Source organism: Gigantopelta aegis, chromosome 9 (assembly GCF_016097555.1).
Source record: "Gigantopelta aegis isolate Gae_Host chromosome 9, Gae_host_genome, whole genome shotgun sequence".
Taxonomy (NCBI): domain Eukaryota; kingdom Metazoa; phylum Mollusca; class Gastropoda; order Neomphalida; family Peltospiridae; genus Gigantopelta; species Gigantopelta aegis.
Genome location: NC_054707.1, coordinates 1,283,867 through 1,298,596, shown reverse-complemented (window position 1 = coordinate 1,298,596; position 14,730 = coordinate 1,283,867). Strand labels below are relative to the sequence as shown.

General features: G+C 39.2%; 1 protein-coding gene across 3 annotated transcripts in view; it reads left to right on the top strand.

The window, feature by feature from the left end:
* LOC121382052 overlaps positions 1-9,484 on the top strand; it is a 17,098-nt gene extending 7,614 nt beyond the window's left edge. For all 3 annotated transcript variants that reach the window (XM_041511529.1, XM_041511528.1, XM_041511527.1), the window contains exons 3-5: positions 3,582-3,828; positions 4,142-4,351; positions 8,779-9,484. In XM_041511529.1, the coding sequence (XP_041367463.1) occupies positions 3,582-3,828; positions 4,142-4,351; positions 8,779-9,254 (933 nt within the window). In that variant the 3' untranslated portion in view covers positions 9,255-9,484. The remainder of the gene's footprint in view (positions 1-3,581; positions 3,829-4,141; positions 4,352-8,778) is intronic.
* The last annotated feature ends 5,246 nt before the right edge of the window (positions 9,485-14,730 follow it).

Here is a 14,730-nt window from a genome sequence, read left to right as displayed (position 1 = left end):
GCCACTAATATTTTATGCAAAAACAAAATATACTTGATATGTAATTACAATCGTTAAAAAGGCTCTGTCAGTTGATAACATATTAAACGTTGCAGCAAACTTAGGAATGTCCCTTTAATATTAATACAATTACATTTCTGACCATTCTTAGGTCGGTAGCAACCGAGAAGCCGGAGGGGGCGGGGGCACTGTAGTACCACTTTTATAAACCCTGTTTAAAATATGGCTTTTGTTAAATACGATAAATATCTGCATACATACACGCTCAGACATTAATATTATTTCAGCCCATATCCGATATTTATTGTGTACGGATCCGAACCAATGGTTTCTCGGGCGTTAACAACAAAATATTTTTTATTTCGTGATAAGCAATAATTCACAAATGTCCCCACTAAGTCTTTGTTGGATGTCGACAGAATTTTCGGGTTCCCTACTGATAGAATAATTAATCATGGAGATATTCACATTCCTATTGCGTGGCTTCGCATTGTTTATGCCCCCCTCCCCAACTTATACACAGGGCTGTTTTTGCGAGATCTCGCGTGAGTTCACGGTTAGCGTCTACGAGTTGCTCCGAACATGGACATGCGCAGTGGAATGTGAAAGAGGTCTATTGGAAAGGTTTTTTTTTAATATTAAGATAATGTGAATGGTAGGCAGAGGGTGATAGATGAGAAAGACAAATGAAAGTGTGAGCCAGCTTTGACGGGATTTGAACCACTGTCGTCAGCTTGATTGTCCAACAGCTTATCCACTAGACCACGGAGCTCACTAATATTACTTGTGTGAAGAATACAAATGTTAAAGCTGCAGACTTAATTTCAACCCATAAAAATGGACATTAACTTTCATTAATCTTCAAACCTGTAACACATCTGGATAACGTTATAATAGAGTGAAACGAGTCTATGACGTTGAAACGGGGAAATACCTTCTAAAAATAGATCAGGGCTCGTTTTAATAACCGTTACTTCGCACAAGTACGTGCGTTTTCAGAATCATAAAAACAATGCATTTTGTGGAATTACAAACAACAGAATGACTAGAAACATTTTGGACGTACGGGAATGGATAATCTAAATAATAAAATACAAGTAATTTCTAATTCCAATGATCAAAAACGGTTCTAACAGTGATACAATACGTCGCCATTTTTAAAAACTTAAACACAAACATCCTGATACTGAACAGAAATTTTAATTATATGCAAAAGACAAATCAGAAACCCAGACAGGAAAGACAAAAACACGCTAATCGTATGTTTTGATTTGCATAATATTATAACTTGGTCCAAATGCCAATATTTAACAGACTTCTGAAACCCCTGGACCCCTATACTTAAATTGTTTTTAACAGACACTTGGTACCCTTGCAGTAGAATAAAAAAGCCTCTTGATAACAGTGAAGAAGCTCGTTTTGAATGCTTACCTACTAAAAGAACAATTTAAAATAAAGATGCCTAGGAACCCTCTTAATCGTTTTAGCAGGGCAAGGAAACAATAGTGTTAAAGATGCCTAGGAAAGTGTGCGTTCTCAGGGCAAGTACAGTGTTAAAGATGCCTGAGAACCCCGCGTTGTCAGGCCAAGGTAGTGTTATAGATGCCTAGGAACCCCGCGTTTTCAGGGCAAGGTAGTGTTAAAGATGCCTAGGAACCCCGCGTTTTCAGGGCAAGGTAGTGTTAAAGATGCCTAGGAACCCAGCGTTTTGAGGGCAAGGTAGTGTTAAAGATGCCTAGGAACCCCGCGTTTTGAGGGCAAGGTAGTGTTAAAGATGCCTAGGAACCCCGCGTTTTGAGGGCAAGGTAGTGTTAAAGATGCCTGAGAACCCCGCGTTTTCAGGGCAAGGTAGTGTTCAAGATGCCTGAGAACCCCGCGTTGTTAGGGCAAGGTAGTGTTATAGATGCCTAGGAACCCTGCGTTTTCAGGGCAATGTAGTGTTAAAGATGCCTAGGAACCCCGCGTTTTCAGGGCAAGGTAGTGTTAAAGATGCCTGGGAACCCCGCGTTTTCAGGGCAAGGTAGTGTTATAGATGCCTAGGAACCCCGCGTTGTCAGGGCAATGTAGTGTTATAGATGCCTGGGAAGCCCGCGTTTTCAGGGCAAGGTAGTGTTATAGATGCCTAGGAACCCCGCGTTTTCAGGGCAAGGTAGTGTTAAAGATGCCTAGGAACCCCGCGTTTTCAGGGCAAGGTAGTGTTATAGATGCCTAGGAACCCCGCGTTCTCAGGGCAAGGTAGTGTTAAAGATGCCTAGGAACCCCGCGTTTTCAGGGCAAGGTAGTGTTAAAGATGCCTGAGAACCCCGCGTTTTCAGGGCAAGGTAGTGTTATAGATGCCTGGGAAGCCCGCGTTTTCAGGGCAAGGTAGTGTTATAGATGCCTAGGAAGCCCGCGTTTTCAGGGCAAGGTAGTGTTAAAGATGCCTGAGAGGAAACCCGCGTTTTCATGGGCAAGATAGTGTTAAAAGATGCCTGAGAAGCACAAACCATGGCCTTTTCAGGGCACTGGTCGGTGCAAGTGGTTTAAACCCATGAGCCTTGCGGACCCACTCGTTTTTGGGGTCAAGGATTAGTGTTATAGATGCCTGGGATCCCCCAGCGTGTAGACCGATGGCCTGCAGGGCCACCGAAGGTAGTGTTAAAGATGCCTAGGAATCCCGCGTTCTCAGGGCAAGTGTTGTATATTGTGGATGATGAATTTTAAAAAAGGTAATTAAAAAGACACTTCATACGGGCGGGGAGGGGTCACGGAACCCCTTTGACTACCACCCCCCCACCCCCCCCCGAATTCGGCAAACCTCAAAATCGTAACTGCTATGAGTATTGCACTGAAAACCTTTTTCGCTGGCCATCCAGTTTTGAAAAGCATCACACGGAAGAACACTCATTCGTCCAAGAGGTCGATCATTTACAATGTCCAGAATCTTTAAATATATCCGAAATTTACAGTCCAGTAAGTCTTTTATTACTGATGACAGCCGTCAGACTGAAGTGGTCAAACGTAAAATTAAGACAAGGACACTGTCTATAAGAATTATGAAAGAGCAGAAAAACTACTGTCATTTTAAAGGTTTCATACCCAAAGGTAAAATGCATAACTGCCGACAAGCGATGTCATGTCGAGTACAAGACGGCATAATACAATGAAACGATTTACTGAAGTAAACACGAGGACAAAACTGCAAAAGAACAATGTCTTCAAGCTGAGAAAAATTAAAAGAATTTGTCTTCTAAATATATCTTTAAATACAAACATTAAGTAAAGCAAAATGTACTATCCCATTAAATTGCAAAATTATACTTATTCCGGCGTGAAGAAAATGGTGGCATTTAGTGAAACCGGACACCCACCCAGTAAACCGAAATTCCCTCAAAACCTATTGTTTTTTAAGGTTTCTTTTTAAATATCGGTACAGAACAGAATCTCTCTAAACTGGATACCCCTTAAAACTGGACGTTTTATTTGGTCTTTTGCGTGTCCAGTTCAGAAGGGTTTCACTGTGCAGCATACATACATATACATAGTGTGAACGAAAAATGTAAAATCAACCATAAAAGTTAAATAAACTTTGTTTTTCACAGGCAGAAAGAAAACTAACAGACAAAATAAGAGTTTTGTTGGAAATTCTTCCACGACGATCACAGAAAGCGTTCGACGATTTTTACATTTCCTTACAAGAAATAAAGGAAACTGCAGCCGTAACGAGTATCAAAAACCAGTTAAAAAAAGCAGGACTACCCATCCCTGAACAAGACGCGACAAACAGGAACGAAGGCGAGCGAGATCGAGCTGAAGCACAGGTCGAAGACAAACGCGTCTATGTCAGAGGTTTGTATCATTCCCTAAATTCAGTGGATTAATTATTCAATTAATAAACGGTGTGGATTGGTATTTAGACTTCATGTTTCTCCACCGGTTTAATTAATTCCTGAGGGCACAAAGAGAGAAGTCTGTCACAAAAAAACAACCACCACCCCAAAAACAACACAAACAAAAAAAAAACAAACCTAAAACAAAACAACAACCAATCAAGCAATCACTATGAAACAGTTTTAATGAATTAATGAATAAATTAATTAATATGAATGAATTATTGATTCTTTCAATCATTCATTCATTCATTCATTTTGTTTTGTTTCAGAAACACCACCGGCGTCAGATCTTGAAACCGATGCGGCGCCCTACAGTATTTCTGGTCCAGCGTATACAGGAAGTAAGAATACTGCAATGCCAGAACCATGTGAGGCATCGGCGACACCAGAAAAAAGTCTGGTCGCAAGAAGAGAAGAACCAAGTTTGGTGTGCCATGTTCCACAACGACCCATCCAGGAGACTGTTGGTCTAAAATGCGGTATGCATGCATATATACTGAGTCAAATTAAAAACATCACAACCGTTTATCTTGGCTAATTAGCAAATATGACAGAAGAACGTGTTAAATATGGTATTTTTTATTGTATGACGTTCAAAGATAGAATAGGAATAAATGTTGAGTCAAAAATCTGTTCGATGCACCCACAGCATTCGTCAAAACCAGTCAAAATGGTAATTCACAAGCAGGGTCGTCTGATGAAATCACAGGCTCAGTAGCGCGTATGCCCTCCATGTGTACCCACAACTGCAAGACAACGCCTCATCGTTGACTGCCTGATGCGTGTAAAGACTGCATTAGGGATACGGCGCTATTGTTCCACTAATGAGGCACCAAGTTCCTGCAAAGTCTGTGAGGGGTCCTGACAGTGCGCAGGCGTTTTCCCAGTACATCCCAGACGGAGTCGATGGGATTCAGGTCGTGCGACCTTGAAGGCCAATCCATGACATTGATGCCCGCGTTCCTTAGGTAATCCCTTGTCAAGATGGCCGTGTGGGGTCTGGCGTTGTCATGCTGCCATGAAGGGCACACGTTCCTAGGCCAGCACCTGGTCGCGGTATGCAGCAGCGTTGAGGTTGCCACGGATGACAAGAAGTCGAGAACGGCCAATTCCACAGAAAACGCCCCAAACCATTACATTTCCGCCTCCGAATTTGTCAACTTCACTGACACAACACTGAACATGACGTTCACCACGTCGTCTCCAAACCCTCTGCCTGCCATCGGCAAATCGCAGTGTGAATCTTGATTCATCGCTAAACACTACTCTATTCCATTCCCTCTGAGTCCATCGCATGTGGCGTTGTGCCCACAGTGACGTTGGAGTCGATGAAATTGGATCAAAATGGTTCCAACATATGGGCGCCGTGCGTGAAGGTGAGCAGTTCGCAGCCGATTTCGGATCGTTTGCGCGGACACCTGACGTCTGAAAAGGTCATTACTGGTTGCTGTAGCTGTCATGGAACGGTTGCGGAGGTGACGTAACACAATATGACGGTCATCTGCCTGTGATGTCACACGTGGTCTACCCGGTCGAGGGCTTTGGTGCCCGTTTGTTGTACTCGTGCCCGCAGATCATAAACTGCCCTTCGACTGCAACCCAACGCCCTTGCAACGTCAGCTACTGACGTTCCCGCGTGCAACATCGAAACAGGTCGTAACAAATGTCATTTTAATGTGTTTGTTTCGTTGTCAGACTACTGTGAGCAAGTAACGATGAAAACACGTGTGCTATTGTAGTCACGTGACCAGTGGAACGTGAAAAAACTATTTGCCTCAATGGTTCTTTGCACGTGCTATGGATCGGGTCACGTGGGCTGTGATGGGCTTCAAATGGAGTGTCGACATTGCCGTTACAATATTTATTCCTGAAAAATACCTGCTTTTAGCACTCACTGACCTTATTCGAATTTTAGTTTGTGAAGTTATTAATTTGACTCAGTATAGTACACCAGGGTTCAAAATTTACCACGGCACTGATGGCAAGTGCTGTGGTTGACCTCATTACTTGCCGATGTGCCCATAAGCGTATGAGACGGGGAAGGGGGGGGGGGGGTATCTACCCCCTAGTGCTGCTGGAAATCCTCGATAATTTGTTTTGTTTAACGACACCACTAGAGCTCATTGATTTACTAATCATCGGCTATTGGATGTCAAACATTTGATAATTTTGATATACTGACATACTAGTAGTCTTACAGAGAACCCGCTACATTTTTCCATTAGTAGCAAGGGATCTTTTATATGCACCATCCCACAGACAGGATAGTACATAGCACGGCCTTTGACAAACCAGTTGTGGTGCACTGGCTAGAAGGAGAAATAGAAAAACGATAGAGGTATTCGGGGAAAATGAGCTGGCCTGAAACCTTTTCACAATGCATTTCCAACAGTTTACACGCAATATTAGATTTAATCCATGTAAAAATGAGTAGTGATTCATTTACAACCCTATATAGCTGTTTGGCAGTATTTCTAATATGAATAAATAATGTTGTCCAGATTCGGGCATTTTCGTTTCATTCGGGCAAAAATTAGCCTCCCCCTCCTACAAAAATGGGAGCCCGTACGCCACCGGAAATCATACGTCATGATAACCGCACATGCAATGACTCGGCTTGGGCTATTACGTTTCTTCAGAACTTTATTCACTCAGAACACCAAACGGTGTTGGATTGAGGTGTTTACAAACATATATATATACACAATACAATGGCGGCTGCTGATTAACACATACATACATATAATTACCGCCTATCTATATCTATCTCTCTAGGAAGACGAAGATCTATCTATCTATCTATCTACATATACACAAACGATAAAATATAGGACCCGAGAAAAAATCTATGACAAAGGCGTGTCTTTTAATACACTATTAATGACATTAAGAAACGTATATAGTTTCTTTATAATAGATAATTGTTGTGTGTTAAAGAGCTTGTGTAATTTAAAAGTGTTTGGTCTGTTGAAGTAATATTTATTTAAGTAGGTTGATCTTTCGTTAGTAAAGTGTGGACATTGAAATAGGTAATGAAATTCATCGTTTGGATAATGTCTCACAGCTGCCGATACAAGATAATACCTTTTTTGTTCATCAATTAACAACGGATTAGATGTCGCCGTTCTATTCTTTTGATATCGGTCTGACATGGGATAATGCCCTGTATTTGAGCAATTGACAGTACCGTTCCTGGCGACATGAATAGTAGGCCCTAAAAGCATAACCCACTACCAAATACACTGAACCATCTATTACCGTGTGTCACACTGTCGTACCCTCATTTAAATTTAATTGTTTTGATAGTGGTTTTAGATACCAACCACGAGTTTAATCAATTATTTCTCCCCGGGAGAGGGCAAAAGCGAAAATGGGACAATAACGATGGATCACACTTGACAAAAGACCAAACGTACATGTACAACACGACAAAACTGAAAGTTACAACATAATTTAAGTGTTTGTTTCATTTTACTGTTATACTCGTAAATGTGTAATCTTACACAAATTAAATAAAAATCCAGTTATAACTGATCAAGAATTTGGGCTAGTGCTTTATCTTGGTGGGCTAGTGGTTTTCACAAACCCACTAGCCCTGTGGCTAGTGACTTTTCAAAATATTTGTCATACTCTGCCGTCATCTACGGCAAGAAAAATGCTTAGAGCCCTACTCGGTAACCAAACACGCTTACAACAAGTTTTACCTTGATGCCCTGCAACTTGCTTAAATACCCTATTTTTTATTATTAAATCGAAAGCATCTTTAGCGGTGTCTCACAAAAAATAAAATTCGACCCCTGATGTTTTAGAAAAATAACTTCATTTAGATCCAAAGCACACCAGAGCTGGATCTGGCAAGTATGGTGCCAGTTGAAAACGAAACTCACTGCATCTAATGAAACAAAGCACACCGTGTCTGTGCTGGCGCAAACTACAGATCTGACAGCAGACGACAAAACGTGTGCTATGTTTTGACAGCGCCAGACTCCCCAGACCCATCTTCGGTGTGGGTTTTTTTGGGGGGGTCTTGGTTTTCAAGAGTATAAAAACAAAACCTGCACCGCTATGTGGACGTGAAATATGTATTCTTCATCACAGCCAATAATAGTTTTATGATGGAAACGAATTTAGTTTTTTCGCTACAAGGGACATTATAAAAATAAAAATAAAGAGTAAAATATAGCGTAAAGTTAATCTTAGGGGATTCCTCATTCTGGAGACTTGGCATTTCAAAACGAGAATCAAAACAGACTGTGATGACAATCCTTTTATGCGCCACTACCCACAAATTTGAGTTGGACAACCACCAGTCATCATTCAGGGAACGTGCCGAAGAAACGTTAGGAAGGATAGTTATTTTTATTGTTTCGAAGATGCTTAAGAATTATTCAGGCTGCACCTCTAAATACATTCAATTCCTATCATAACCCAATATGTATCAAATATATATTTCAGCAGAATCATCTGGGCCCGTGCTTATAAAACGTTTTAGAGTCCAGACTCAAACTCAAATGACGTCACACGCATACAATTAGTATGGCGTTGTCATGACATTAGTGTCTCACTCTATTAGAGCCAAACTCTAAAAGTTTTATAAGCACTAAACCAGATGTAAACAAAAATAGACTACATGGCCGTAACTAATGGGTGCAGAGAGTGGTTGTCTCCCAAGAAAGGATTTACCAAAAAATGTGCTTTAAATGTATTAGAAATGCTTATTTTTGTCTGGAGGAAAATATTTGTCTGGAGGAAACGTCGATTTTTAGGCTGCTGGTCATGGTAATTTTATGGTAGGCACGGTTCTGTATTCTCATCCTTTTACAATTTATTTTTTGAATAGTTCTTACCGATTTATCTTTAAGCAACTGTAGTTTTTTAAGACTTCGTCCTTGTTTGTCTGTTTTAGTTCCTCCATCTGTGACAGAGTATGACGTCGCCATCTTATGCCATCCTACTTGCCGTGATCAGGCCAAGACACTGAGCGAGACTCTGATGACGATGCATTGTGAAGCTCACTCGCCGCTGAAAGTGACACTAGCAGACGAATATGCAAAAGCTGGAGCAACGGAAATCGCAAATCTTGATCATCTGATAAAGAATATTCCGTGTATTCTGTTAATGATCGAGGAAGAGTTTTTCACCAATAGACAGTGTATGTTTGAGGCTAACGTTTCCATGACATCCTCACTGACGAATGAACTGGTGGCTAATTATGTGAAGGCGGACTTTGTGATTCCAGTTTTCATGAAGCCGCCCCGACAAATACGTGGCGCAACACCGTCCATTACCGCGATGACTGGAATCCATTATTACAATGGAGATTGGAATGACAGTGTGGAGGAGGCATTCAGAAGGAACATTGAACGATGTTTAAATAAATAAAGAGAAAGGTCCCAGCACTAAGACATTTCACTGGAAGATTTTAAAACGCTGGAGATGCAACATTATACAGATTGTCAATGTAACAGAAAGAACAAAGAGAAAGATTCCAAAACTAGGACATTTTTACTTAAAGATTTTAAAACGCTGGATATGTGTAACATTATAGATTGTCAATAAAACAGAAAGAACATAGAACGATGATTAAATAAAGAGAAATATTCCAAAACTAAGACATTTTTACTTGAAGATTTTAAAACGCAGATGTGTAACATTATAGATTGTCAATAAAACAGAAAGAACATAGAACGATGATTAAATAAAGAGAAATATTATAAACTAAGACATTTTACTTGAAGATTTTAAAACGCAGATGTGTAACAGTATAGATTGTCAATAAAACAGAAAGAACATAGAACGATGATTAAATAAAGAGAAATATTCCCAAAACTAAGACATTTTACTTGAAGATTTTAAAACTCTGAGCATGTAACATTATACAGATTATTAATGAAACATAAAGAACACAGAACGATATTTAAATAAAGTAAAAAAAACCCAAACAAATCCAGAACTATGACATTTTACTCGATGATTTTAAAATGCTAAAAATATAATAGATGAACGAATGAATGAATGAATGTTTAACGACACCCCAGCACGAAAAATGCATCGGAATGAATGAATAAATGTTTAACGACACCCTACCCCAGCACGAAAAATACATCGGCTATTGGGTGTCAAACTATGGTAATTCAAAACATGAAGTGATGATCAACATCAATATAAAAATTCAAGGGCCAAATAAAAACAGTGTAAAAATACAAATATCACAGATAGATAAAATTAAAATTTAGAATAAAAGCCAGTATCACGTGGAATCGAAAGGATTCCATCACATTTCTCTGACCAAATATATCTTTCCTAGTTTCTTTGAAATACTTACACTCCACCAAAATGTGGCGCACCATCAGAGTACACTAACAGTGCACACACTGAGGTGGAGGATCTTTCTTCAAGATAAATAAATGGGTCAAGTAAATATGGTCGATGCCAGTACGACACAATACTATTTCATCCTTCCTGCACTGTCTATAGGAGGACTGCCACTCTTAAGACCGGCTTGATAGCATGAAGCTTGTTCACAACTGCAACGTCCCAATCATGTTGCCAAGTCGAAAAGATAAATTAGTTGATACTATGTTTAAAATCAGTATAAGGTACACAACTCTGGTATGACGCAAATCAAAGCAGACGTGGAAGCAGAATCTGCCTTTTCATTACCCCTGATGCTAACATGGCTGGACACCGAACACAATACAATATCTTTATTGGCAATGGATAAAAAGACACACTTTCGTATCACCATCCCAATTAAGGGATGGTCCAGCTTCATATTGCATAAAGCTTGGAGACAGGAAAGTGAGTAAGTAAAAATAATAAATGTGGATGCAATCGAATCATTGATTTCTTCTAAGACTTTAATGACTGCCCGAACTTCAGCCCTAAAGATTAATGCCGAGTCAGGCAATCTCATGGAAATGATAGTGTCTGGTGGAAAAACTGTAGTGCAAGCCACAGAAGTCCCATCCTGGGATCCATCTGTATACACAGGGCTGTAATTACGGTACCTGTCTTGAATGTCCATGACAAATTGTTTGTACACAACAGCATCTGTACGATATTTCTTCAGATGCGCAAGATCAAACACAATTTTAGGTGGTGTAATACACCAAGTGGTAAAACAAAATATGAAGGATTTTTCCAGTGTGTCTGCTAAATCAATGTTGGAAATCGACAACAAAAAAAACCCCGCTTAATGCGAAGACTAAATATACGAATAGCATTTGGCATTGCATCAAACAACTTCATATATTTGTTATCAAACACCGCATTATGTGTAGGATGTTTCGGTAATAATTTAATCTTGGTAGCATAGGGGAGGGGCGGGTTAGTTGAGCCACTTTTTACAAAGTTGTGTCCTGTGTGTAAGATATGAGATATTAGAGGATGATCAATATTGTAATGCATACATCATCATGTCATTCATACTTACCAGTGATGCTAGCATGATAGATCAAATACATGCGGTCTGATGGGCCATCAAAAATATTTTTTTAAATGGCTTAACTTTCCCCACTGTTGGGGTAAAGTGTGCCACTTCAAAGGGTAAGTTGATCCAGTGGTGTTAAATTGTTTTTATTGAAATGTAAACACAATCAAACATAATGAAAAATGTTTATTATCAGTTAAACTTTAACTGGATGTACTTTAATAACACAAACAATGTAAAAACAAATAAATTTGAACGTAATGAAACTTTAAAGTGTTTTTCAAAACTGTTGGCCAAGCAATACCACATCATTCACTATGACGTGTGAAATATAAATATCTTAATATCAGTAAAACATTCTATGTGCACTTTACTAATGCAAGCATGATTACTGGAGCCAAGGAAAACAAAACATGAACTATGAAATATCAAATATAACTGTCTTCACGTCAGTAAATTTTTATAAGCACTTTAGTAATCCTAACATGGTTACTATACAGCCAAAAGAAAAACCCCATGTTAACCATGACAGGTCAAAAATAGCGGTCTTAACATCAATAAGGCTCTCTGAATGCACTTTAGTAACGCAAACATGGTTACTAGAAATGTGAACACAAATATAATAAAAAGCGTTCTTCAAAACTCTACAGTAACCAAAAAACAAAAGGCAATTAATCATAAAATGTCAAACATAACAATCTTAATGTCAGTAAATATTTTTTGTTTTCAGAATGCACAAACATGGTTACTATTAATTGGAAAAACACATCATTAACATTGTAAGGTGTTTCCGACCCCAAAAATATTTCTACGATTAAACTGAAATATTAAATATATTTTCTGGTTTAGAATACCAGTGTCTGTATATCCAATGTGTTTCTGGTCGTCTTAATATTTGTAAGAAGCCCAAATTGGATTTTGTCTTCAAATAACTTCGTACGTACGAAAAAGTTATATTTGTGGAAATAAATGAAATTTAACCTAGTACAAATATTAGAAAGATCAGAAACATGTTTAAAATGCAGCCACTAATATGTAATTACAATCGTTAAAAAGTCTTTGTTAGTCGATAACATCGTAAAAAGTGCAGCAAACTCAGGAATGTCCCTTTAAAACGCTGGAGATGTAACATCATACAGAATGTCAGTGAAACAAGACCTTCCTTCGAATGTATTTTGCTCATCGGCGTACTCGGCTTTTCATATTGGCGGTACACACATTGGTGTGTGTGTGTGGGGGGGGGGGGGGGGACACGCCCACAGTGTCTGTGCGTTGTTTTAATCTAATCTAGCGACCAACACATTATAAAAGAGTAGAATTTTCCATTTATGATGACCCGATATTAATTAGAGATGTGCATCGAAATTTTAATAGGACATCTATTTAAGTTTTGGATGTAAATTTCAAAATTGTCAGGCTTAACTTTTTTCTGTCCCGGGACATCATACATGTCTGTACTAGAACAGTCATGTAAAAATTATTCGCACTACGCACTTGCGTAGATCTAACAGCATTGCGTGCACTCCCATGTCCAGGTGACATTTCATTTATAAAAGCCCTGGGGAAAAACCATCTGAGATGACCCCAGCAAGAAGAAGAAAAACCCTAAACTCTTCAACATTGTATGTAGGGAAACCATAGATCACAGGTCGGTCTGTACTTCGAACTGTAATTGACATTTTGATCATAAACGAAGTCTGCATCTAGATATTGCCCCAACGACCATTCATCGGTCTGCACTAGAACAATCTGATATAAAATTAGTTCAAATCACTTAGATTTAACAGCATTGCGTTGACACTCCCATGTCGTGCTGGGGGCTGACATTCATTTCATTTATAAATAACAATTTAAATATCGACAAATTGCACTTCGTCTATTGTAGCGTTATTCGGGAGCATACAAATTCTAAAAATATCGGGCGAGACTATTTATGCAATAGGCGAACTTGTTGGTCTATTTCAACATTGAAAAAAACATGTGGCAAAGTGCAGAAATAAACTCTGGATTGTATACTAGTATAAACAGATTTTATGACTATACCATCACGGGTTTTTTCCGTCTTGAAACGAATTTTATATAAAAAAAATTATATTATCATTAGTTTCCGGCATACTTCGTAATTCACCCGAATCATTTCGTATACTCTCGACATAATCCCGAATGTTTTCAAAGTCTTTTCAAAACTCTGACATGATTTTGCAAGTAACGTTTTGATTGGTCGAATGGACGAATGTTTGTTTAACGACACCCCAGCACAACAATACATATCGGCTATTGGGTGTCACAAATGGTAAATATATGAACATATTATTTATATATATTTATGTAAAACCACAGTGTAAGGAGCTGTGGGGGGAAAGTATAATACAATATATAAAATCGAGTTAAGTATATCTTAAAATTTTGTATAGAAGTCAAAGTGTTTCAAAAACTTTACAACCAACATTGGATGAAATTTAAACGATTTCAAAACATTTCTGTTGCCAAATATATAATTTATCGTCGGTTTGAGATGATCACACTCCACCAAAATGTGCCGCACAGTCAGTGTACACTGACAGTATTCACACCGAGGAGGGTCCTTTAAAATAAATGAATGCGTCAAATATGTATGGCCGATGCGGGCATGGCATAAGACTACCTCATCCTTCCTGCACCGCCTGAAAGATGACTGCCATGCCTGAATGAAGATTATTCGCAACCGCACCGTCCCAAACATCTTGCCAAGTCGAAAAGATATATTGGTTAATATGAAATTTAAAATCACTGTAGGGGACACCAACATGGACACGGGGTCAAGTTCAAAGCAGACTTGGTAGCAACATCTGCCTTTTCGTTACCCTTAATGCCAACATGGCTGGGTACCCAACAAAATATAACATCTTTATTGGCATTTGATAAAAAGACACACTTTCGTATCACCATCCCAACTAAGGGATGTGAGTGCGAGTGCGAATAATTTTTACATGCTCATATACCACTAGAGTTTCGAGCATGTCAGTCCCGGGGCCTGTCTCTGGATAGCCAGGAGCTTGTCCCGGTGTCCCAGTTTCAAATTCCTCCCGTATTCAAGTTACTCCCCGGTAATTTAAACCTAGTTTCAGATTACCGGGGGTTGTTTGAACCTAGTTTCAGATTACTGGGGGTTGTTTGAACCTAGTTTCAGATTACCGGGGGTTGTTTGAACCTAGGTTCAGATTACCCCCGGGGTAGTTTGAACCTAGTTTCAAGCTACCCCCCTTAGTTTCAAACGACCCCCCGGGGGTAGCCTGAAACTGGGGGGTAACTTGCACGTATATGGTAGTTTCAAATTACCCCAAGTTTCGGATTAACCCATTTAATATTTCAAACTAGACGGCGATTCATGAACGTGTTGTGAATTAGACTAATTTTACATAGTGATATTTCCTGGGGAGATAAATG